General features: G+C 53.8%; 2 protein-coding genes across 2 annotated transcripts in view; both read right to left on the reverse strand.

Annotated features, from left to right (window-relative positions):
• The window catches only part of TANGO6 (transport and golgi organization 6 homolog), an 87,364-nt gene extending 76,353 nt beyond the window's left edge, over positions 1-11,011 (reverse strand). The window contains exons 1-3 of the mRNA XM_065416564.1: positions 10,925-11,011; positions 7,220-7,872; positions 484-600 (exon numbers count right to left, since the gene is read on the reverse strand). Coding sequence (XP_065272636.1) covers positions 484-600; positions 7,220-7,872; positions 10,925-11,000 — 846 coding nt within the window. The 5' untranslated portion in view covers positions 11,001-11,011. The remainder of the gene's footprint in view (positions 1-483; positions 601-7,219; positions 7,873-10,924) is intronic.
• A 3,244-nt stretch (positions 11,012-14,255) lies between these two features.
• CDH1 (cadherin 1) overlaps positions 14,256-24,410 on the reverse strand; it is a 42,378-nt gene continuing 32,223 nt past the window's right edge. The window contains exons 8-16 of the mRNA XM_065416493.1: positions 23,725-23,853; positions 22,302-22,487; positions 21,180-21,424; positions 19,739-19,881; positions 18,257-18,481; positions 17,222-17,446; positions 16,822-16,952; positions 15,756-15,899; positions 14,256-14,465 (exon numbers count right to left, since the gene is read on the reverse strand). Coding sequence (XP_065272565.1) covers positions 14,256-14,465; positions 15,756-15,899; positions 16,822-16,952; positions 17,222-17,446; positions 18,257-18,481; positions 19,739-19,881; positions 21,180-21,424; positions 22,302-22,487; positions 23,725-23,853 — 1,638 coding nt within the window. The remainder of the gene's footprint in view (positions 14,466-15,755; positions 15,900-16,821; positions 16,953-17,221; positions 17,447-18,256; positions 18,482-19,738; positions 19,882-21,179; positions 21,425-22,301; positions 22,488-23,724; positions 23,854-24,410) is intronic.

Raw genomic sequence — 24,410 nt, forward strand, 5'->3', positions numbered from 1 at the left:
CCTGACCTCCTCCCGGGACCCATCCTCCTGCTCCAGCCCTGATCACTCTCCTGCCTTCCGAACCCCTCGGTCCCAGCCTCAAGCACCCTCCTGCACCCCAAACCCCTCATCCCCAGCCCCACCCCAGAGCCCGCACCCCAAGCTGGAGCCATCACCCCCCCCTCCAACCCCCAGCCCAGAGCCCCCTCCTACACCCTGAACTCCTCGTTTCTGGCCCCACCCCAGAGTCCGCACCCCCAGCCGGAGTCCTCACCCCCTCCCGCACCCCAACTCCTAATTTTGTGAGCATTCATGGCCCGCCATACAATTTCCATACCCAGATGTGGCCCTCGGACCAAAATGTTTGCCCACCCCTGCTCTAGCATATCATATTCCAGCTCCTGTACCACTGGAAGGCGCAGACACTGGAGACAGCCTCATGAATCAGATTCCCTTCGCCCACCCCCCCCGACCAGCTACAGAACCAGTTGGCAGCCTGGGTACCTGTTTGGATCCACCCTGAAGAACAAGCAGTTCCCGGACCACTAGAGGTTGATAGACTCGATCCAAGACACTCTTCAAGGCCTCCCTGCAGTGGGTTCGCTGCTCTTCTGTAAGGCCCTGAAAAATAACAGGTCTCTGTGCTGGAATATTAATACAGCACAGGCAAACAGGAAAGCAGCATAGGGGATGTATTTTGCTAGGTTCTGGCTCCCTCTACTGGACCATTAGCAACTTATAAGACATGAATTGGGAAACATCCAGGTGGGTATCTAGAGACCATTCTAAATTCTGTTTGACACAGAGGGGTTTTCAGTTAAGGCAAATATAAACAAAAACTGTTCAGGAACAACTGTTACCTGGGAACTGCCACACACACTCAAAGAACAAACACACCAAACAACCCTGCAAGAGTAAAAACAATGCAGGCAGAAGTCCAGCAGCAGAGTGGGGTCTATCCTGTTTATTGCACTGAATGCAGGTGGTGTATGTGCATTCGGTGCAAGCAGTTTGTGGCTCTCAGAGACCGAATATGAGCTTTTGAGACGAGAGTTTCTGAACTGGAGGAGCTAAGAGAGACAGCGAGATACACACGAGACTTTGCGGGACACAGGCCTGGTCTACAGTACAGTTAGGCTGACAGCTTACCTTGGCCTAACTCTATAAGTGTCTACACTAGAATGTTGCGCCCGCCGATGTAAGACGCCCACTACACTGACCTGCGAGAGGTGTAGCACTCAGGTCAACGTAGTAGGGTGAGACAGTGCCTGTGTAGTCACTGCGTTACTTACATTGGCTGTCGGCCCAGCGCGGGACTCACAGCTGGAGCCCTGACAGCACAGAGCCCCCTGTCGGGTGGCTGCCAACCCGGAGCCCCGCTGCCACCGCCCAGTGAGGGATTGGGCAGGGGGGAGGGGGAAGGAGCCCGGGCTTGGGCTCTTCCCCCCTCCCCTCCCCCATCCCTCACTGGGAGGTGGCAGCGGGGCTCTGGGTTGTCAATCCCTCCTCCCGGGTGTCAGCCCTGGCAGCGGAGCTTACAATGGGAACACCCCACCCCCACCCCAGGGCTGACAGTCTAAGATGTGAGACCCAGCCCGGGCTCAATTTCATAGCAAGGAGCCTACCAGCAGTGAAATTGACGTTCTTGTCAGTTTCAGGGCTGCTATTATTTCACCTTTCCTCTCTGGCTCTGGTTGTCAGCCCCAGGGCAGGAGTCCAGCTGACAGCCAGAGAGGAAAGGTGAAATAATAGCAGCCGTGAAACCGACAAGAATGTCAACTGTGAAATGGAGCCCTGTGCCTGGCTCACAACTGGTGCTGTCGGCCCTGCGGTGGGAGGAGGGCTCCAGCTGTGAACCCTGTGTGGCTATCAGTGCCCCACACTCCGGCTGTCAGTGCCCCACAATGCCCCACTTCCGTCAGTGCAAGCGCTCCTGGGGAGGATGCGCACCACCGGCAGAAGGAGGGTAGTGTGGACACCAACAGCCAATTTAATTACTGTGTTGGCTGCAGGTCGACCTAATTTTGTAGTGTAGACAAGCCCAAAGTAAAGTGGTTCCACGCCCCACTATGACAGCCTCTGTGCTGCTGAGGAGGAGGAAAGTCTCAGGGAAGGGGAACATCAAGCTGGAGCGGAGGGAAACAATCCCACAGTTGGGACCCTCCTTCCAGATTATGTCAAAGTATTCTTTCACACTGAGGATACCTTTCCGGGGTAGAGGGCCCCTGTTATTAGGAAGAGACAGGTAATAGTAACGGAGGATTTGATTATTAGAAATATAAATAGTGGGGTTTTGATGACCAGGAGAACCATATGGTGAATTGCCTGCCGGGTGCAAAGGTTGTGGACCTCTCAAGACATTTAGACAGCCTTATGCATAGGGTTGGAGAGGAGCTGGTGGTCATGGTACATGTAGGGAACACTGACATAGGGAAAGGTAGGAGAGGGATCCCGGAGACCAAATTTAGTCTGCTATGTAAGAGATTTCAGGACTTCCACGGTAGCATTCTCTGAAATGTTTCCAGTGCCACATGCAGGGCCAGTTAAACAGGCAGAACTACAGGGTCTCAATGAGTGGATGAGACAATGGTGTTCGGAGGAGGGATTTAGGTTTATTAGGAACTGGGGAATCTTTTGGGAAAGGAGAAGCCTATTCAGGAAGGATGGGCTCCACCTAAACCAAAATGGAACCAGATTGCTGGTATGTAAAATTAAAAAGGTCATAGAGGAGTTTTTAAACTAAGGAGTGTGGGAAACTGATAGGTGTAGAGAAGCACATGGTTCATACATCCCGCATGGGAGGATTTATTAAAGGGAATATTCTATAGCCTAGTAAAGAGGAGAGGATAGTAGTAGTCAAAATACAGGTAGGAACTGAAGAGAAACAGACAACAAAAAAGAGTCCCATTCAATTACATCACTCAAAGGCAGTCTAATTTTATAAGTGCTTGGATACAAATGCAAGAAGTCTAAATAGTAAGACGGGTGAACTTGACCACCTGGTATTAAATGAGGATACTGATATAATGGGAATCATAGAAACTTGATAGAATGATGATAATCAATGGGACCCGGTAATATCAGGGTACAAAATATATAGGAATGTCAGAGTGGGTCACACGAGTGGGGAAGTGGCACTATATGTGAAAGAAAGCATAGAGTCAAATACAGTAAAAGTCATAAATGAATTAAAACAGTACCATAGAATCTCTATGGATAGAAATTCCATGCTTGAATAATAAGAGTATAGCAATAGGAATATACTACCAACCACCTGACCAGGATGGTGACAATGATTGTGAAATGCTCAGGGAGATTAGAGAGGCTACCAAAACAGAAGACCCAATAATAATGGTGGATTTCAACTATCCACATATTGACTAGGAACATGTCACCTCAGAAATAAAATGTCTAGACACCAGTAATGGCTGCTTCTTGGAGCAGCTAGTCCTGGATCCCATAGGGAGAGAAGCAATTCTTGATTTAGTCCTAAGTGGGGGACAGGATCTGGTCCAAGAAATGAATATAACTGAACCGCTTGGTAATAGTGACCATAATGTAATTAAATTTAACATTCTTGTAGGGGGGAAAATACCAAAGAAACCCATCACAGTAGCATTTAGCTTCAAAAAAGAGACCTACACAAAAATGAGGAGGCTAGTTAAATGGAAATTAAAAGGAACAGTCACAAGAGCGAAATGCCTGTAAGCTGCATAAAAACTTTATAAAAACATAGTAATAGAGACCCAAACTAAATGTATACCTCAAATGAAAGAAAAACAGTAAGAGGACCCAAAAAATTGCCAGCATGGCTAAACAACAGAGTCAAAGAAGTGGTTAGAGACAAAAAGACATCCTTTAGAAATTGGAAATCAAATCCTGCTGAGGACAATAGAAAGAAACACAAACTCTGGCAAATCCAGGCAGGCCAAAAAAGAATTTGAAGAACAACTAACCAAAGACACAAAAGCTAACAACAAACATGTTTTTAATTACACCAGAAGCAGGAAGCCTGGCAAACAACCAGTGGGGCCATTGAATGAACAAAGCGCTAAAGGAGCACTCAAGGAAGACAAGGCTGTTGTTGAGAAACTAAATGAATTCTCTGCAAGGGTCTTCACTGCAGAGGATGTGAGGGAGATTCCCACACCTGAGTCATTCTTTTTAGGTGACAAATCTGAGGAGCTGTCCCAGATTGCGATGTCAGTAGAGATGTTTTTGGAACAAATTGATAAATTAAACACTAAGTCACCAGGAACAGATGGGATTCACCCAAGAGTTCTAAAAGAACTCAAATATGAAATTGCAGAACTACTAACTGTGGTGTGTAACAGTTCGCTTAAAACAGCCTCTGTACCAGATGACAGGCAAATAGCTAATGTAATGGCTATTTTTAAAAAAGGCTCCAGAGGAGATCCTGGCAATTACAGGCCAGTAAGCTTCACTTCAGTACCGGGCAAACTGGTTGAAACTTAGTAAAGAACACAATTATCAGACAGGTAGGTGAACACGATATGTTGGGAAAGAGTCCGCATGGCTTTTGAAAAGGGAAACCATGCCCTATCAATCTCTTAGAATTCTCTGAGAGGGTCAACAAACACGTGGACAAGGGTAATCCAGTGGATATAGTGTACTTAGACTTTCAGAAAGCCCTTGACGAGGTCCCTCACCAACAGCTCTTAAGCAAAAGAGGCAGTCATGGGATAAGAGGGAAAGTCCTTTCAGTAAATGGTTAAAAGCTACGGAAAAAAGGGTAGGAATAAATGGTCAGTTTTCCTGGTGGTGAAGAGTAAATAATGGCATCCCCCAAGGATCTGTACTGGAACCAGTGCTGTTCAACATATTCACAAACAATTTGGAAAAAGGGGGCAAACAGCAAGGTGGCAAAGTTTGCACACGATACAAAAGTATAAAGATAGTCAAGTCCAAACCAGATTGCGAACAGTTACAAAAGAGTCTCACAAAACTGAACGACTGGGCAACAAAATGGCAGATGAAATTCAATGTTGATAAATGCAAAGTAATGCACATTGGAAAACAATCCCAACTATACATACACATTGATGGGGTCTAAATTAGCTGTTGCCACTCAAGAAAGAGATCTTGGAGTCTTTGTGGACAGTTCTCTGTAAACATTCTGCTCAATGTGCAGCAGCAGTCAAAAAAGCAAACAGAATTGTAGGAAACATTAGGAAAGAGATAGATAAGACAGAAAGTATCATAATGCCACTCTATAAATCCATGGTACGCCCACACCTTCAATACTGCACACAGCTCGGTTGCCCCATCTAAAAACAGATACATTAGAATTGGAAAAAGTACAGAGAAGGGCAACAAAAATTGTTAGGAGTACGGAACAGCTTCCATGTGAGAAGAGATTAAAAAGACTGTTCAGTTTAGAAAAGAGACTAAGGGAGGGATATGATAGAGATCTATACAATCATGAATGCTATGGAGAAAGTGAATAAGGAAGTGTTATTTACCCCTTCACATAAAACAAGAACCGGGGGTCACCCATTAATAGGCAGTAGTTTTAAAACAAACAAAAGGAAGCACTTCTTCACACAACACACAGTCAACCTGTGGAACTTGTTGCCAGGGGATGTTGTGCAGGCCACAAGAATAACTGGGTTCAAAAAAGAATTAAATAAAGTTCATGGAGGACAGGTCCATCAATGGCTACTAGCCAAGATGGTCAGGGATGCAGCCCCACGCCATAGGTGTCCCTAAGCCTTTGACTGCCAGGTGCTGGGACTGGACAACAGTGGATGGATCACTCCATAAACTACCTTGTTCTGTTCACTCCCTCTGAAGCCTCTGGCACTGGCCACTGTCAGAAGACAGGATACTGAGCTAGATGGACCACTGGTCCATCCCAGTATGGCCATTCTTATAGATTAATAGATTCATAGACTCTAGGACTGGAAGGGACCTCGAGAGGTCATCGAGTCCAGTCCCCTGCCCTCATGGCAGGACCAAATACTGTCTAGACCATCCCTGATAGACATTTATCTAACCTACTCTTAAATATCTCCAGAGATGGAGATTCCACAACCTCCCTAGGCAGTTTATTCCAATGTTTAACCACCCTGACAGTTAGGAACTTTTTCCTAATATCCAACCTAAACCTCCCTTGCTGCAGTTTAAGCCCATTCCTTCTTGTTCTATCCTTAGAGGCTAAGATGAAGAAGTTTTCTCCCACCTCCTTATGACACCCTTTTAGATACCTGAAAACTGCTATCATGTCCCCTCTCAGTCTTCTCTTTTCCAAACTAAACAAACCCAATTCTTTCAGCCTTCCTTCATAGGTCATGTTCTCTAGACCTTTAATCATTCTTGTTGCTCTTCTCTGGACCCTCTCCAATTTCTCCACATCTTTCTTGAAATGCGGTGCCCAGAACTGGACACAATACTCCAGCTGAGGCCTAACCAGCGCAGAGTAGAGCGGAAGAATGACTTCTCGTGTCTTGCTTACAACACACCTGTTAATGCATCCCAGAATCACGTTTGCTTTTTTTTGCAACTGCATCACACTGTTGACTCATATTTAGCTTGTGGTCCACTATAACCCCTAGATCCCTTTCTGCCGTACTCCTTCCTAGACAGTCTCTTCCCATTCTGTATGTGTGAAACTGATTGTTCCTTCCTAAGTGGAGCACTTTGCATTTGTCTTTATTAAACTTCATCCTGTTTGCCTCAGACCATTTCTCCAATTTGTCCAGATCATTTTGAATTATGACCCTATCCTCCAAAGCAGTTGCAATCCCTCCCAGTTTGGTATCATCTGCAAACTTAATAAGCGTACTTTCTATGCCAATATCTAAGTCGTTGATGAAGATATTGAACAGAGCCGGTCCCAAAACAGACCCCTGCGGAACCCCACTCGTTATATCTTTCCAGCAGGATTGGGAACCATTAATAACTACTCTCTGAAGTAGTTATGTTCTTATGACAGGATCGGATTTGTGGTTCAGCTAGCCCAGTATCCAGTCTAGGACAGTTGCTGGTACCAGCTGCTTCAAAGGAAGGTGCAAGACACCACACAGAAGGCAGATATGGGATAATCTGCTCCCCAAGGAAGGTCTCATCTTGCTCCCCAATAGCGAGAGATTGGCTGAAGTCCTGAAGCACAAGGTTTTATGTCCTTTCCAGATAGCTGTCTTTGCCCCAGAAAAATGGAAGCTACAGGATGGGGCCTATACGCAAAATGAAGGCAGGAAATTCTAATCAGAACACACACCTTTAGTTGCTCCAGTGGCCTGGCTTGCTCCCCCTTTCCTTTGGTCGGGCAGAATCCTAGCTGGCACAGACCTGCGATGAGGTCCCCAAGGTGGCGGGTAAGGAGGAGGTTGCCCAAAGCTGGGTGCTGTGCAATCTGCAGCAGTGCAGTACAGCTGGCATGGAGCCTATGCAGAGCACTGGGGGCAGCGTTGGGAGATACCACATCCTGAACAACAGCACTGAACTCTGTCCTGTGCTTCAGCGGGATTCCAACCCCAGGCAAGAGATATGGACAAAGGCCCAAGGTCATCACAAACTGCAATGCAGACTGAACAGTCTTCTGCTGGGAGATACTGAGCGTGTCAGGGCGGAGAGCAGGAGCAGCTTCAGCAGTCCTAGGGTTTGGTTTGGCTGGATGGTAAGCAGCAGCTAGGAGGATCATGCACTTCTTCAGACTCAGCAGTAACAGCAGGACTTGACAAGTAAAACTCCAGGTCACATCTGTAGAGCTTTCTAGCCAAGCAGCCTGCGCTCTGACTTCAGCTCTCAAGCTCCGCAGTTCATTCCATTGGGGATCCTGACCTAGCTTTTCCTCTAAAGCAGCCAAGTTGGAGTTTAAGGTTTCGAGCAGAGCTGCATGTTTTGCCGTCTGGAGAGAACCTGAATCTGTTCCTAAAAGGGAAAACAAATAGGTCACGTACAGTACAAGGATTGCGAGAGCGAAGCACCTGCCCTCCACTAAACCAAATACTGTCCCTCCATAGCTATTATTAGTGTTCTGCTGAGAGGTACTGGGTACTCCTTGGATCACTAACCTCTGTGAGCCTGGGTGTGAACACACCTGCCACTAACATAAATGTCTGGATAAATTAATCACAAGGCAAAAGGAGGCTGTGAACCTGCCCAAGAGTTCTTGGGCTAAGAGTCAGAGGGGTTTTGCTGAGTACTGTTCTGCGTTTGTGAAGCATGGGGGAGGCAGAACACAGAAAAACTGACAGCTTGTCTACACCCGCAGCTTTGACACAGCCTTGTCGCTAAAAGTCAGTGTGTGTAAATGCTAATTGTGGGTATTTTGTCAGCACTTTTGCCAACGAAATACTTCCAGCCCCGCAAGCGGCGTTAGCTTTGTCGGTAGGAGAGCGCTCCTGCCAACAAAGCCGCATTCACTCTGCCCCTTGCGTCGGCAAAACTTCTGTCTTTCTCATGGGGGGGGAGGGGAGGAGGAGGAGCTTTTTTAAGTACCTGTGAAAGACAAAAGTTTTGTCGACAACTTCGCAGTGTAGACATACCCTGAGAAGTGAGAAACTGGGAGTGACAAAGACAGACAGACAGCTAGAAGGAGCAGTTGAAAGCAGAGTGTCTGGGCCTGTAAGAAACCTGGGAGACGTTTTAAGGTCAGGGGTGCAGACATGATGATAAACATTTATGTCATAGTAGCCAGGATTGGGCCCCGTTGCACAGGACCAGATAAAGAGACAATCCCTGTCTTAGAGGGGTTATGGGGGCACCACATTGTTGCTTATCTGAGCTAGCAAGAAACTACCAACATGGAACCCACCAAGCAAGAGCTTGGTACCTGTGCACTGCACGTAAAGAGTTTGGTAAAAAGACTTGGGTACCTCTTCCATGACTCAGGAAGATACACAAGGAGAAAGAGACTCTCCTGCCCTCTGATAATTGGTGAGAAACTGCCCTCCCCACTTGGGGTATGCCTACACAGCATTTTGGAGCCAGTCTCCCAACCCAGGGCAAGTGCGAGTGCTCTAAAAAGAGCTGTATAGACAGCGCTTTGAAGTGGCAGCTCAGGCTGGAACTGGGCTCTGAAGCCCACCCTGCAGGCATCAGAGCCAGAGCCCCAACGTCAAAGCACTATTTACTCAGCTATTTTTAAAGAACTAGTGTGAGCCCCGCTAGCCTGGTCTATCAATCCAGGCTGGGAGGCTTGTGCCAAAATGCTGCGTAGTCAGACCCTTGCTGGTCAACATCTGTCCTCGCCAGACAAAGAGGCAGCCTTTCAAACTGCACTTTGGGATGGGAGAAAAATTGGAGGCTATAAGTTACAGGGAAAGCCTAAGAAAGGTTTGCGTCAAACAGAAATGTGTGGATTGAAGTAATTCCATATCGCCCATTGGAAGAGCAGCAACTACTAGAGTTGGGTAGAGAAAAACATTCTCGTATTCTCTCCCACTCAGGTTACCTCCTTGGCACAATGCTGATCAGAGCCTTATTAGCCAGGGGAATTCAGAAGCAGAGCAGAGCCCTCGAGGCTGCGCCCATACAGGTCATTCACCAGCACAATCTCTACCAGTTACTAACTTTTAATTAAAAACAAACAGAACTGTCAACAGTACAGGTTCTTTATTATCCCTGTGTCTTCCTCCAGCATTAAAAGAGGGGATAACACCACTAAAAGTACAGGAACCCAGCAGAACTGAGACAGACTGAGTTATGAGGGAGTGTAGGAATACATACTGTTCTGAAAAAGTGTTTATCAGTGATTTATCAATTTGTCCCATTCGGTCCACCTTTCCTCAAACAGCTGTTGGTAATCCGATACAGAATGTCATTCCATTTCTATATTTGTATTCTAGTCAGCCACATCCCTGTGGCTGGTATTTGTTCCTGCCGGCATTGCAATGAAGTAGATTTATTTCCTTTCCCCCAACTTAACCTTAATATGGTCAATATTGTCCTACAGTTAAGTAAGAAAAAGTGCATATGGTTTTAATTTAAAAGTCACACGCACCAACCTAGATATCTGTAATAGCCTTAAATGGCTTTCTGTTGGGGATTAATCTAGTTCTTATGAGGGCACAGCTCTTTCCAAACAGTGCTAACCTCAGAGCTCTGAGAACACAACAGGTTGGCCAAACCTGTGCAGAATTCCCCTCTTGGCATTTTGTCTTTCCCCCTACCCCCCCCCCCAAATCTCACCACCCTAAGTGCAGAAGCCTGCTCCTCTGGCTAGCTTCCCTGGATCTCTCCACCTCAGGCATTCACCCACCCCTTCATTTCAGACCTCAGTGGAGAACGCTTCTTTCCTACACCTCCCTCACCTGCTCCTCTCTCTGCGACAATACCTCTCTGTGATTGATTTCATCCCCTAAAGCGACCCACAGCCCAGTGTGTGACAGCTCCATTAACAAACGCGCACTGCTCAAAGCCAGGTTGGGCGGGTCAGACCCGGAGGTGCACGCAGCAGAGGGATGTGATTTCTTTGGGGTAAAGCACCCTGCGCACATTCAGCCCCCGAGACAAGCAGGGAAAGCAGCCAGGCCGCGCTATAGGCCTTTGTCCCAAACCCCACAGGGCAGGTGCAGCCAGCCACCTGCACCCCTAAACAAGCCTGTGGGGTGCCGGGGACAGGACAGGAGCCTGGGGAGCAGAAGCGAAAGGGGTCCCGCCTAAGGGAGCCAGAAGAGCCTTCGTGAGAAGGGGGTGCAGGAAAAGGGGGGGCCTGCCCCATGGTGGCGAACGAGGAGAAGACGGGGGTCCCGTTGTGAGGGAGGGGCAGAGGGGGGAGCAATGGAGGGCGGGGGGGGCTGCTGAGGGCAATGGGGGGGCGGGGGCCCACACAGGCAATGGGGGGCGGGGAGGGGCTGCTAAGGGCAAGGGGGGGACTCCTGTAGGGGGGGCGGCAGACTCCTTCAGGGGGAGTGGTGGGGGGACCCCAACATGCGAGCCCCACAGTCCCCGCCCCGCTGAAGGGAGCGGCCCCTCTCACCGGTGCCTCCTCCGGGCCTCCCCAGCAGCAGCGCCAGCGCGTCCACCACCCGCTCCAGCTTCAAACTCCCGGCCATAGCGCTCCGAGCCCACTGCGCCTGCGCAAAATAGCGCGCCGAGACGCCATCTTGGGAGGGTCTGGCCAACTCAGCTCTACGGGGGGGAGCAGGACTGGCCTACCGCCATCTTGGAAGGGTCAAACCAGCGCAGCCCTGTGGGGGGAAGAGAGGAATGGCCCTACCGCCATCTTGGGAGGGTCAGACTAACGCAGCCCCATGGGGCTGTCTTCCCGCCATCTTGGGAGGGTCAGGCCGTGCGCAGTTAGTTAGCTTGCAGCGTGGTTCAGGGCTTGGCTCTTCCCGCCCGGCTGAAGCACCCACCGGCAGCCAAGCTCCCCACGTCCTCACTCCTCCGCCTACCTCCCAGCCTTGTCCCCAAAACAGCTGTTTCACGGCATAACAAGCTCCGGGAGGGAGGGAGGAGCAGGAACCCGGCGCTCAGGGGCGGAGGTGGGGCCGGGATTTGGGGAAGAGGTTGGAATAGGGCCAGGGGCAGAGGGGGCTTGAGCACCCACCGGAGGCAGCAGAAGTCGGCACCTCTGCTGTGAGCTCCATTCAGGTGGTCCGTAGATGGTTCCCGCTAAGGTGCGTGCCTGGGCGGCCGCACACGAGAGAATGAAAGGCCACCCACCTAACTAGTGGAGCCGCGCCGGGCATGGCTCCACTAATTAGGTGCCTGGACCCTGGAGAAGATGCACTTGTAAGGTGAGGTGGTGGCCTTGGGGGGAATAAGGGGTATGTGGGAGGGGGCAGTGGGGTGAGAAGAAGGGGGTGGGGGAAATTTGGGACGTGCAGGGCTGTGGCGGACAGAGAAAGAGGTGACTTTCCCCAGCTCCAAGACTGCGGAGAGGGAGAGACCCCCCTCCTTCCCAGTCCCAGCTCGAGGGCTGCTGCAGCAGGGGACAGAGGGAGAGACCCCCCCCTCCTTCCCAGACCCAGCTCGGGGGCTGCCGCAGCGGGGGAGAGAGGGCACATCCATTGCGTTAGAAAGATAAGACTATAGATATTAAAATATGAGTTGTGTGCTTTTATTTGTAGAACCAACAAAATTGATTTTTTTTTTAATGTAGCCCTTTTATCCAAAGCGCTTTACAATAGTTAGCTAATAGTACATTTGGAAAGATCATTAAGTGGTCTGCCGAGACCCTCAGCAATTTTCAAGTGGTCTGTGGGGAAAAAAGTTTGAGAACCACTGTTCTAGAGGATATGTACAATGAGCTAAGGGCAGCAAAACCTGTGCAGAGACTTTTAGCCTTAACATTAAAAGAGAAAAGGTTTTTTTTAAAACAAATTTATTAAAATGTTATAAAAATGTCAGATTGACACAAAGCTATTGCTGTTCTCTGAGCTTCCTTTGGGTCCCACCATTCCCCGTCACAGAAAGGTACAAAGTATTAAGGCAGCCAAATAAACAGTTTAGAAACCAACTAAAGCAATTTCATTTTTTTAAAAGCTCCATTGCACAGTAATTACACTGCACACGGTCGAGATTAGACAACACACTGAAGGAAGTAGCCACAATGGAAAAATATAAATCGGCCTATAGCTATTAAATCAAATAAGACATCCTGCTAAATACTATGTGAAAAGAACATGGCATGGTATTGGCTGGTAATTTTATAGATCCTCTCTCCCCTATTCAGAAATATGAATGAACAACTTTATACAAAAATATAGCATCAAACTGGCTGACAGTCAGGTTTTAGACATTGCATTTATTTATGCAGAGCCCCAAGTGTACTAGGCACTAACATCTTGTGACACTTCTTCAGAGTCACACCTCCAGTCGGCAGAGGACAGATGACAGCCCTCTGCAGCGCTTTACTTAAGAGTTGGTCTATAATCCAGTTTTTTTGGAGGGGTAAGGAGTGCATGGCAAAGTGTAGGGGGTGGGGAAGAACACTGAACTCTATTTAGAGAAATGGAAAGGCACTACTGCAGCGCACAGAAACAAATTATCATCACTTTCCGAGCACATGAACGCATGGACAGGGACGAGCTGGATTCATTAAAATCAGCATACAAAGGTATTTGGGCAGTTGCCAGCAGAGCTCCCGAAGTGAGTCCTGGGGTTCCTCTCCAGGAAAGGGTGTGAATCTACTGTCCGTTCCCTGAGGATTTCCTGGGGGCTCTCCCCCATATCTCCCGTGACTGTGATTGCTTAGTAAGAGGGCTACCCTCATCTTTGGGTTGGCACAGTGCTAAACGTATCAAAGTGCAGCTCTTGTTTAAGGGTAATGGTAATATTAAAAAATAAGTGGCATCTGAAAATTAAATAAAAAATATCCCTGGCAAAGTCCCCTGCAATTTGGCTGTGTTCCAGACTGGCCCAGCGGTAGCTGATCGCCACGGTTACTGAGAAAGGCTACTTCACGCTTGCTCTTCAGAATCTACTCCGTGGGCACACGCAGCACCGAACCACACAGTGGGTGGTGTTAAAAAGTGAACAAATCCCGTACACTGGTGGAGGGGAGTTTCCCGCTCGGCTTCCTGTATTCGGAATGAGGTATTCTGAGAGCACCGGGGAAATGATTACCTGTTAATGACACCGCTGGAAGAGAGGAGCCCCCAGAAGTTAGCAGGCCCCTGTCCTGGGAGGCCTGCAGCAAGAGATGCAGGGCAGGTGAAGATGCTGTGAGTGCGTTCTCTGGGCACCCCTTGCCCGGTGTGCTGCAAAGCAGCAAGACTAGGCCATTTAGCAGGTGCGTGTGAGTGCTCACCCACGAGGGCACAGGGAAGTGGAAGCGCCTGGCCGTCTGGGGGAAGTAACAGCAGCCAGGAGCTCCCCAGCCGCACGAGAGGAAACAGAACTGGGCTGTGGCCTGTGCTTCTAGAGAGCAGCCCAGGTCTGCCTTCTCCTAGAAACAGTCAATCTGTGGAGGCTGTCGATCCCAGCGTGCCTTGCTCTGCCTTGAGCACGATGGGACCTGCAGCCCCTACAGTGAAGCTGTCAAAGTGCAGAGTGTTCTGGGAAGGCTGCCACCAAGGCCCTTGGTTGACCGAAATCTGGATGCCCCCGAAACAGAATTCCCCCCGCCCCCATTAACCTGGAAAGCACTGGCTATCCACGGCTGAACGACGGGGGCTGAAGAAACTGAGCCAGGACTGCGAGGACGACAGATTCACGTAGTGCGATTGTCTGCTAAGGAAAGGGAATTTCAGCCATCCAGCCCACTCGGGAAGAGCAGCAACCTTGCTGGTCTGTGTCGAACGGGCCGCAGCGACATTTCTCACACGTGTCGCCCGGCTGCAGCCCGAACACACAGGCGGCGCCTACTCCTCGTCCTCGCCCCCGCCGTACATGTCAGCCAGCTTCTTGAAGCGGCCGCCCCAGTCGTTCAGGTAGTCATAGTCCTGGTCCTGGTCAGAGGAGGAGTTGAGGGAGCTGAGCGAGGCCGCCTCGGAGCCGCTGCCCTCGTAGTCAAACACCAGCAGGGAGTCGTACGGCGGGGCGGTGGGGTCAGTGTCGGCCGCCTTCAGGTTCTGGGGGTGGGGAGGAGCGTTAAATCGTGAGCTAGAGCAACAGCTTCGCCCTGCCTAGAGGTGCCATTCGGGGGATGCCCTCAGGAGAATCTCAGGCAGACTTTAAATGGAGGGGCAGTACAGGTCTGCTGTCCCAGAATCGGCCCTTCCTGCACCCTCTGTACCTGCATCGCAGTGAGCAGCCCCGGCACCCAGCACCCACGGGAGCTGGCATCTCGTGCTAGAGACTCGGCTTCTCTTTGGAAGAAACTTAAACCTCGAGCTCTCGTGACCACAAGGAACCCTTCACAACAGGAGCTGACTGTGAAGAGGTGCAGGGGATCCACCCAGAGCCCTGTCAGCACTGGGGGTATTCATAGCAGTGCACACCCCAGCGTAGATGCGCTGTACACGGGTGCGGCTTATCCCAGGTTACAACAGGGCTAAGGGCCACTCTGCGGCAGGTGCCAGGTCACGCTGGGGCAGCACATGTAAACTGGGGGTTTGCTTTGCTGCAGCTCCACTGGTACCCATCTCTTCGGGACAGACAGGCAGGCGTCTGCAAGCAGCCTGAACCAATAGCCAAGACAGCGGTGCTCTGCCCCATTCCCAGGGTGACAGGACGGTGATTTACAGACCACCATGTAACTATTTCACAGCTGATAGAAGCAGATGAGGAACGAGAGGGCCAACACTACCATGATGATCTGGGCAGTCTTCTGGGAATGGCACCTGAGTCCCCCCAAGGGGTGTGTGCGGGGGCAATCCAGCTGGGCACTCGACCTCCCCCAAGGACGCTCAGCAGGAATGCCATCTCCCCCTCCCTTTGTCCCTGTGGGCTTGGCCCCCCAGTCCTGACCATGTCTCTGGCACGCCCTGGTACTGCACACAGCTGCGAGGGGATCCCAGAGCTGTCACCAAGAGAATTAAAATGCTGAGTTCCAAGCATTGTAATGGATGGCAATCAGACTTCTCTCTGCCTTCGCTACTGGGGTGCGGGGGGAGGAAGAGAAGGGCTGTGCATCACGCTCTGAAGGGGGCAAGTCGTAAGCTGCAGGAAAGCACTCCCTAGCCAGGGCCTGACACCGAGAATGCCCTGGCCCCGGTGAGTTTCACGCTCTGGGTCTTTGGCTTTAGTGTCCCCACTGGGCGCAGAGACAGAGCCTTAGGAATTCTGGGGCAGGCTCTAAGGAAGGGTTTTCGCACAGCCCCGCCTGCAGCAATGGATTCTGCTGCACAGCCCAAGCCAACGGGAAGCCTTGCTAACAGAGAGAGCTCTGAGTAACCGACTCCTCTGCCTGCCCCACTCACCTCATCGATGAAGTTGCCGATCTCGTCGGGGTTGGTGGGGCGTGGCCGGTACTGCGGGGCTGGCATGAGAGTCGGGACGACGTCGTTGCGGGTCACCTCAGGCCGAGCATCCAGGCCGCGGTGCAGCTGGCTCAGGTCGTAGTCCTGCGGAGGAGGGAGAAGAGGTGGGATGTCAGGAAACGAGCAGGAGAAAGCCAGGCTGTTCTGCGAGCCGCAGGCAAAGCAAGGTTGTAAAGGGGGGGGCCTCAGGCAGGGCCCAAGAGCAGGAACTCCCCCCACCACTGCACAGTCACCCCACAGCAGCGCCTCCCTCGGGGTGTGTCCCGCTCTCAGCCCTGCACAGGGGCACGGCAGAGACCTGCTCTGTCCCGAGGCCTGCAGGGAAGCGGTAGCGGAAGGACAACACTGGGCCGTGGGAGGAGGGGTCGGGGGTTGGAGCGCTGAAGGCCGGGGTGGGTTTTCATGTCTCCTCCTCCTCCTCTTCCATAACTGGCTCATGTCAGTGCTAGAAGCACAAGCAAATCCGACGTTACCGGCCACGAGAAGCCGAGGGCAGCGTTGTCAGGGCCACGCTGGGGAACCGAACCCAGAGACGCAGCGCAGCTCCGCAGGCCCCGCCCCCCGTGCATCGGCCGCACGCGCTCAACGCGCCGAGCGAGTCACACACGGGCTGTCCGAACGGCCTGGCCCACGGCGGAGGGGCTGACGTGGGGGGTGTCCGAGATCTGAGGGGGCAGCTGGCGACCAAGGCCCTGGGTGATGGCGGCGTGCGCGTGCGCGGAGCGAGGTTGGATACCGGCAGAGCCAATCATCCCAGCGAGCGGCTGGATCGAGAGGATCCTGGTTTCAGAGCTCGGCAGTGCCACTGACCCACTGTGTGACCTCGGCCAGGCCACGTGAGCCTGGCTGCACCAAGAGAGGCCACCCTGCCTGCGTCCGGAGCAGGTCCCTGCGATGCTCTCTGGCTGGAGACGTTCAGCGCAGAGCGCCAGCCGCACGCAGGGGAGCCGCGCTGCCCCCCGAGAGCAGGGCCTTCCTGAAGCAACGGCTTCCGAGCTCCACCCACCTGGTCTTCCTCCCCACCGCCCTCCTCGTCGTAGTGATAGACGTTGTCTCGAGTGTCGTCCTCGGGGAGAAGCAAGGGCTCCTTCACCACCTTCCTCTTCCTCACGAAGAGCAGCAGCAGCAGCAGCAGGACTAGAAAGAGGGAGTGAAAGCATTGCCGTTATCTGGGGGGGCCAGCAACCCGCACCGCCAGGCCAGGCGCTAGAGCATGGGAGCAGTTCCCCCTGACGCACTGCTCCAGCCAGGGAGCGCTCAGACAACGGCGCACGCTGCGCTGGGAGTCATTTCAGCAGTTGCCGTGAGTCTGAGGTTAAGGCCCTTCGCGACAGTCACTCGCTTGGCAGGCGCGGGAGGCTCTTTGCTTCTCCCCGAGGGGAGGGGACTCCGCCCGCGGTACTCACTCAGCAAGGCAAGGATTCCCCCGAGAATCCCCAGGATGGCCGGGATCCCCAGGCCGCCCGCGATGGCTGCTCTCTTCTCGCAGTTCCTGGCTTCCCCATCACAGTCGCACACAATGGCTTTGACAGTCGTCACCTGGGGTTTACCCTGGTTGTCCACCAGCTGCAGGATGATGCTGTAGTCTCCTGACTCCAGGTATTTGGTAAGCTTTAAGGCCAGGTTCCCTCCTGGGGGAGAGCAGGATTCAGGGCTCGAGTCAGAAACACGCTCCAGGGAAAGGGACGGGATCCTGGAGGCGGGCAGTCACAGCACCGCTGCAGGACCCCGGCGCGGGGGGAGGCCAAAGCCGCCAGCCCCTCCAGCTCTATGGCCAGACACGCTGCAGAGCAGCCTCCCCGCTGGGAGGGCCTGGCTGTCCGCAAAGCCCAGCTCCTGCAGGGAGGTTTACGGAGCGTGGGGTTCGTGGGGGTGGGGGGGGAAGCTAGCAACACTTACAGCTGGCAGTGTAACTGGCCTTGGGGGCATTAGAGGGGTGGAGCTGCCACTGGCTACAACCAGCAGGCCCAGCGGGAGTGGCGAAGCCTGAGCCCCCTTCACACGTTCGGGGTCCTTCACGGGGGGCTCTACCCTCAGGTACCCGCTGTGGGTTCAGGAGACCAGTAGGGTTAGCTGGCACCTGAAGAGCGGCCCAGCAGACACATGCCTGCTCCAGAGCTCTCACATTCTCCTGAGGAGCGGCGGCTGGGCAGGTTAGTGAGAACGCACCAGGCCCCAGAGGGGACTGGGGTCCCTGCCCCTCGCTCTGCTGGGGGTGGGGGGAGCACAAGCAGTAACTGGAAAGGCCTTATGGCTCCACTGGCCTTTTGGCAAGTCAAACAAAGCAACAAAGAACCGGCGGATGGGCCCAGTTCTACCCCACAGCCCCTGGGCCACCAGCCCAAGTGGGAACGCCAGCGTGGGGTAGCTCCCCCCGCAACTGACTGACTGCTTCGCAGCAGGACAAGCCGAGAGGGGCGCACAGCGGCCCAGCCCCTTACCCAGGGCGTTCACAGTTGCTGTCCAGTTGGAGCCGGAGCCGTGCAGCAGGTCCACCTTGAAGGGGCCGGTGTTGGGGGGAAGGTCCGGGTCCACAATATTTAACAACTGGACCACTGGGTTCTGATTGCAGATGTAAAATTCCCGTGGCTCTGGCACTGGCCCGTTGTCATTCACATCCTCGAGGGTCAGCAGCAAGGTCCCCGTGCCGGTGGCCGACGGCTGCCCTAAGGGAGAGCGACACCACGGCTCAGTGCAGGGGACCCCAGAATCCCACACGCGCCTCTGCTGCCGCCCAGCCGCCTCCCACAGCTGGGTATGTGCACTGCATGGGCAGCTGGGGGAGAACCTTGTGATCAGATGCGCCGGGGCGGGGGGGAGCTGGGCTGATGGCCTTAAACCAGGGGTGGGCAAACTTTTTGGCCCGAGGGCCACATCTGGGTAGGGAAATGTATGGCAGGTCATGAATGCTCACAAAATTGGGGGTGGGGGTGAGGGCTCCGGCTGGGGGTGCGGGCACTGGGGTGGGGCCAGAAATGAGGAGTTCAGGGTGCGGGAGGGGGCTCTGGGCTGGGACAAGCGGTTGGGGGTCGGGGGGGTGAGGGCTCCAGCTGGGGGTGCGGGCTCTGGGGTGGGGCTGGGGATGAGGGGTTTGGGGTGCAGGAGGGTGCTCCAGGCTGGGACCGAGGGGTTCGGAGGGCAAGAGGGGGATCAGGGCTGGAGCAGGGGGATGGGGTGCAGGCTCCGGGTGGCGCTTACCTCAAGCAGCTCCCGGAAGCAGCAGCCTGTCCCCCCCTTGGCTGTGGGACCTGCAGAGCCGACGCTTGGGGCGGGGGCAGCATGCGGAGCCCCCGGCTGCCCCTATGCGTAGGAACCGGAGGGGAGACATGCCGCTGCTTCCGGAAGCCGCAGAACGGGGCAAGCCCCTGACCCCGCTCCCCGGCAGGAGCTCGAGGGCCAGATTGAAAGGTTTGATGGGCTGGATGTGGCCCCCGAACTGTAGTTTGCCCACTCCTGCCTTAAACGGTGCCATGCTTTCGTGAGCGTTCTCAGAGCTCTGATTCAGTCCATCTCTGTCTCTGAGCAGAGTGCAGACCACGTGGGGCCATTCCATTTCCTGTGGCATTAGCCCTGGCGTCATGGCCAGTTACGTTTTGCCCCAGCAGTGTCCACTGGGCACTATTTTTCCTTTTCCTGTCCCAGAATATTATACAGTGCAGCCAGGGGCTCGTACGCCACTTTCCCCACCGCCGGGGTAGCAGCTCCTGGCTCTCTACTCTGTGGAGCAGTGCAAGGCTTGGGGGAGGAGAGCCGCTGCGGAAGCACAAGGCGAGGGTTTCACTCTTTTCTCTATCCAAACACAGCGTGAAGGCAGCGCTGCTGCCGGAGAGTCGCGCGCGATCCCTGCCTTACAACCCATCACACAGGCAGTTGCTCACACAGAGAACAGGGGCCCGAAACAAGAGGAAGCCGCGAGTCTTTACCTGAGTCGACAGCCAGGACTATGGCCTTGTAGGTGTTGTTGACTACGAAGCTCGACTCCCTGTCCAGAGGGAGTTTTGCCGTGATGATGCCATTTTCGGGGTCAATAGCCAGCCACCCTGCAGGGTCGCTCCCCATGCTGTACCTGGAGAGGAGGGCAAGCAGGGATGAGGAGAAAGGTCCAGCATGCGGGGCGGGGGCTGAGCAGGTGGGCAGTGCTCTATGGAAGCGTGAAATGAATTTGCCAGTGAGAGTTTAAGGCTGAAATCTCGCCAACTAGGTTTGCGACTATAAACAACTGGCCCCTTTCATGCTTACGTCCCCTGCAGGAGAGGACCGGTCACCACCCTGCCGGGGGCTCTCAGGTGCTTGCTGGGGTTCACTCTCTCTCGCAGACTGCTGGCAGGAATGCAGCTTGTCTCATTTCAGCCCAGAAGGGCTGTTTACTTGCCCTCCAGCCAGTGAGAGAGAAAGAGAAGTCCCAAGAGCCGCAGCATAAAGGGACTGAAGGGAAGAGCTCAGGACAGAGGTGTGGATGGGTAGAGTTGGCCGTGCCTACACTACAAAATTACGTCGACGTTCAGGCAGCACAGTCATTAAAACACTGTTTCACGTCACACTTGCTCCTTCTGTCAGAGGCAGAAGCACTTAAGTGGGGCACTGACCCCTGGAGCCCTGCTGCCCTGGGCCTGACAGCTGGGAGCCCTGCTGCCGGGGGGTGGGGGATGGGGTGTCCAGCGTTGAGCCCCACGCAGAGCTGACAGCCAACAGGCAATGTCAATGACACGGTGTCTACACGGACACTACATCGACGAAGCACAACGCCTCTCGCGGAGGTGGAGTTATTAAGTCGGCGTAGTGGGTGACTTACATCGGTGAGAGCTACATTTTAGTGTAGACGCTTACACGGGGAGATGTAAGCTGCCTTACGTCAACCTAACTCTGTAGCGCAGACCCGGCCTTCGTGTCACCAGGCAGCAGCTTGGTTGGCCTGGAGCTGCCGGCGGCTTGGCTGTGCCGCACACATAGCTACGCCCCTGAGCTGCTTGGTTAGCTGGGCAAACAGCCAGCTCGGTATATTTCCAGTTACCCAATTTTCAAGCATGAAGGTAGATTGTGCAAAGTTAGGTCTGAGTTTTGGCAGGGCAATCGTACCACTGATCTGCCCGGAGAATTTGCCTTTATTTCCTTTCAAGAGAGCAGGTGATTGAGATTTGAGATGATTTCCGATGCAGGAAGGAGGCGTTTGCCAACAACCTCCTTAGTGCCTGGCTTTCCCCGGGGCCCATGGGACAGGCCGTGCACAGGCCACATTGTGTTTGCTGTGCAGCATTTCTGGACTGATTTGGGGTGGCCTGAGCAGCTGATGCACAAATCAAGTGGCTGCTGTGAGCTCAGTCCCTGGAGCCTGGCAAGGCTTCTCTGCAGCATTCCCGCCCTTACTTGATTGTCTGCGTCTGGCTCTTATCTGGGTCCCGGGCCGTGTAGGAGGTGACTTGCTGTCCCACAGGCAAGTCCTCTGAGACCACTGCGCTTTTGATAGGCGGATCAAAGACTGGGGCTTCGTTCACATCCTCAACGTTCACAGTGACGGTGGCTGTGGAAGTCGGGAGAGGCACGGAGAAGGGAATGTCGTTCGTTGCAGCAACGTGGAGGATGAACTGCCTTTGCACCTCAAAATCCAGGCCCTGGAAAGGATGCAAAGGAAGGAGTCAGCTTTCCAGGAGAGACACAATATAAACCCTGCTAACGCCCGGGAGAATTCCCGGCGCGGAGCAGCACTCGGAACGGCTGGGAGGCTATTCATCCTGCCCTTGGGGGAAGGACACACTAACCCTGCGGCAGAGGAACTCCGCCCATCAGCAGGCTCGCTTCGGGAAGCGCTTCCCCGGGTGCCTTCCGTCCAAGCCCCCCTGAGTGCTCTATGTGCACTTGCCCCCGCGAGGGAGAACCCTCCCCCTCGCACTGCTCTGAAGCGCTGTGGCAGGATTGCTCAACTCCCAGGCCCCTGGTCCAATCCCCCGACCGCGCTCCCTCCCGGCTCTTTGGTGCAGTTCCCCAGGGCCTTAGTGCACCGAGCCCTGTCCCCTGATGGCAGGCCCACAGCCCCTAACCAGATCCAGAGGGGGGAGGGGGGGAATTTGGGAACCTAAAGCCCCGAGTCCATCCTGCCAGACAGCCCCCCCCAAGCAGTGCTGGGAAGAGATTCAGAAGAGTAAGTCTCAGTAGAGCTGGGCCTGGGGGGGCTAAGGGTAAGCCCCTGCGACCCCAGACAGAGCCGTACCTTCCCGGGGAAGGATTCACACGCAGCAGGGCTCTGGGGACCCAAACTGGGAGCTCCCCAGGGCACCCTCTGCTGGGGATCGTGCTCCTGAGAGCGAGAGCAGTGGCGGGCTGAGCTGGGCCGGTTTACGTTCCTGGGGTGAACGCAGGTGCGTGCAGGAGGGGGAAGCAGTGCAGCCGAGGACCCCGGGAGACGTCCCCACCGGACTGTAGCATTTTCGAAGTCAGTGACGTCAAGGTGGGGCGCGGGAGCGGAGGCAGCGCTGGGTGGGCACGACTCACCTGGGCAGTTTTCAGGAGCCCGTCGTTGTTGTTGGGGTCTGTGGTTATGGTGAAAAAGCCCCCTTCGTTCCCTCTCACGATCTCGTACTTCACCCGCCAGGCCGGAGAACCCTGCTTGTCCTTGTCCGTCACATGCAGCCTGTCAACCAGCACCCCCACTTCGTTCTCGGGCACCGTGGCTTGGTACTGCAATAGAAGGGACAGGCTGGATGCAGGGTGCCGCTCTGGCTAGCTGGTTACTGCGCAGCCACTGGAGTATAGGCGCCAACTTCTCCAGGCGCCGGCGGGTGTTCGACCCCCCTCGGCCCCCAGCACCACCCCGACTCCACCCCCATTCCAACCCCTTCCCCAAAGTCCCCGCCCCAACTTCACCCCCCCGCCCCTATTGGACTCCTTCCCCAAATCCCCACCCCGGCCCAGCCTCTTCCACTGAGCACGCCCTGTTCCCGCTCCTCCCCCCTCTCTTCCACAGCTTGTTACGCCACCAAACAGCTGTTTCACGGCGGGAAGCGCTGGGAGGAGAAACGGGGATGTGGCGCGCTCAGCGGAGGAGGCGGAGCGGAGGTGAGCAGGGGCGGGGAGCTTGGCTGCTGCTGGGTGCACAGCACCCACCAATTTTTCCCCGTGGGTGCTCCAGCCCCAGAGCACCCATGGAGTCGGCGCCTATGCGCCGGAGCACTTCTCGCAGTCCCAGAATCCCATTGATTTTTAAAACAACGAAGCCTTCTCCACACAGGTGCAGAATGCAACTGCTTCAGCTGCTGGGCTCCAAAGGGAACCCCAGCTGGAGATCCTGGCCCAGAATCACGGGCCTGGCTGTCACAAGCGGCACCTATTTCCAGGGAGCGCCGTTGGACCCAGAGCTGTACACGCTCCTCAAGGGGGCCGGTACACTGGGGGCGGGGGATGGAAAGTTGCACTGAGCGGTCCAGTGACAGAAGCCGTCTGTCCCTGCCGCTGCTATTCCATAACTACACGCCCAGGGCCAGGATCCACAGCTAGGGGAAATCAGCAATTTCCACTGGCTTCAACGTAGCTATGCTGAGCTAGGATCTGGCTCTCAGCACTCAGGTACGAACACACACAGCAAGCAGGTCCCCAGCTCCCCCAATGGCTGGCGGTACTTCAGTGAGGTTGATGTTATGTTTGCCTTTCACTCACGTTCCTAAAGGGAGCAAGTTCAGGCAACTTCCAGTTAGAGGCGAATTTTTTTGGCACAGAAGAATTTGATTCTCTAACCCCATGGACTAATTCTGTCCCTTTGATTCTTCACCAAGTCTGGGGTTGAGTAACTGGACAGTTTTGTCAGGCATCTAATTAACTCTTTGCACAGATGTAGCTAATGAAATCCGCGGTGGTGGGAGTGGAGCTCCCGACCCGGGTAGTGCGAACAGAGAGAGAAGCAGACGAGAGATTACGTTACCGTGAGTGGGTCGAACACTGGAGCGTTATCGTTGGTGTCGGTGACTTCAATCATTGCTGTGGCTGAGGTAGTAAAACCTTCGCCTCGTAAGTCGGCAGCCTGGACAATCAGCGTGTAGTTGGGGATCGTCTGCAAGCCACAAAAGTCACTTTTGGTTAGCACCCAGAGGAGACGTCAGGCTGCTGCAATACTGGCTGGGGACGGGCTTTGGCAGGCCCCGCCTCTCTTCCTCTCGGGGGAACTTTTTATGATTAGTTTCATCGCTGTCAGAGCAGCCAGCAGGTGAGACAGGAGGTGAGAGCTCCTGAACTCAGCGATCAAGCAGCACCACTCTTCTGACTGCGGGTGCCCTCTCTGGGGCGTTTCAGCCACTGAAACCCAGCAGTAACAGGTAAGGGAACCTGCTTCTCAATTCAGCAGGCAAGCTGTCATTGTCCCCTCTGCTAAAAGTCAATATTTCACATTGGTAGCCAAGAGCATTTTAAGCTTGGGGGTTTCTGCACATCTATCTGGGCTTGGACAATTAATCAATGACATCAGTTTCACTTTCTATTTGTTAGAAAGTGGGTTTCCCTTGATCAGTAGACAAGATCCTCTGTTCAATTCCATGGCAACAGCGTGTTTCTACAAAACCCAACGTGGGGCTGAGATTTGATACATTTAAATTAGCTGAATTGACCGAACAC

This window comes from Emys orbicularis, chromosome 14 (genome assembly GCF_028017835.1).
Source record: "Emys orbicularis isolate rEmyOrb1 chromosome 14, rEmyOrb1.hap1, whole genome shotgun sequence".
Taxonomy (NCBI): domain Eukaryota; kingdom Metazoa; phylum Chordata; order Testudines; family Emydidae; genus Emys; species Emys orbicularis.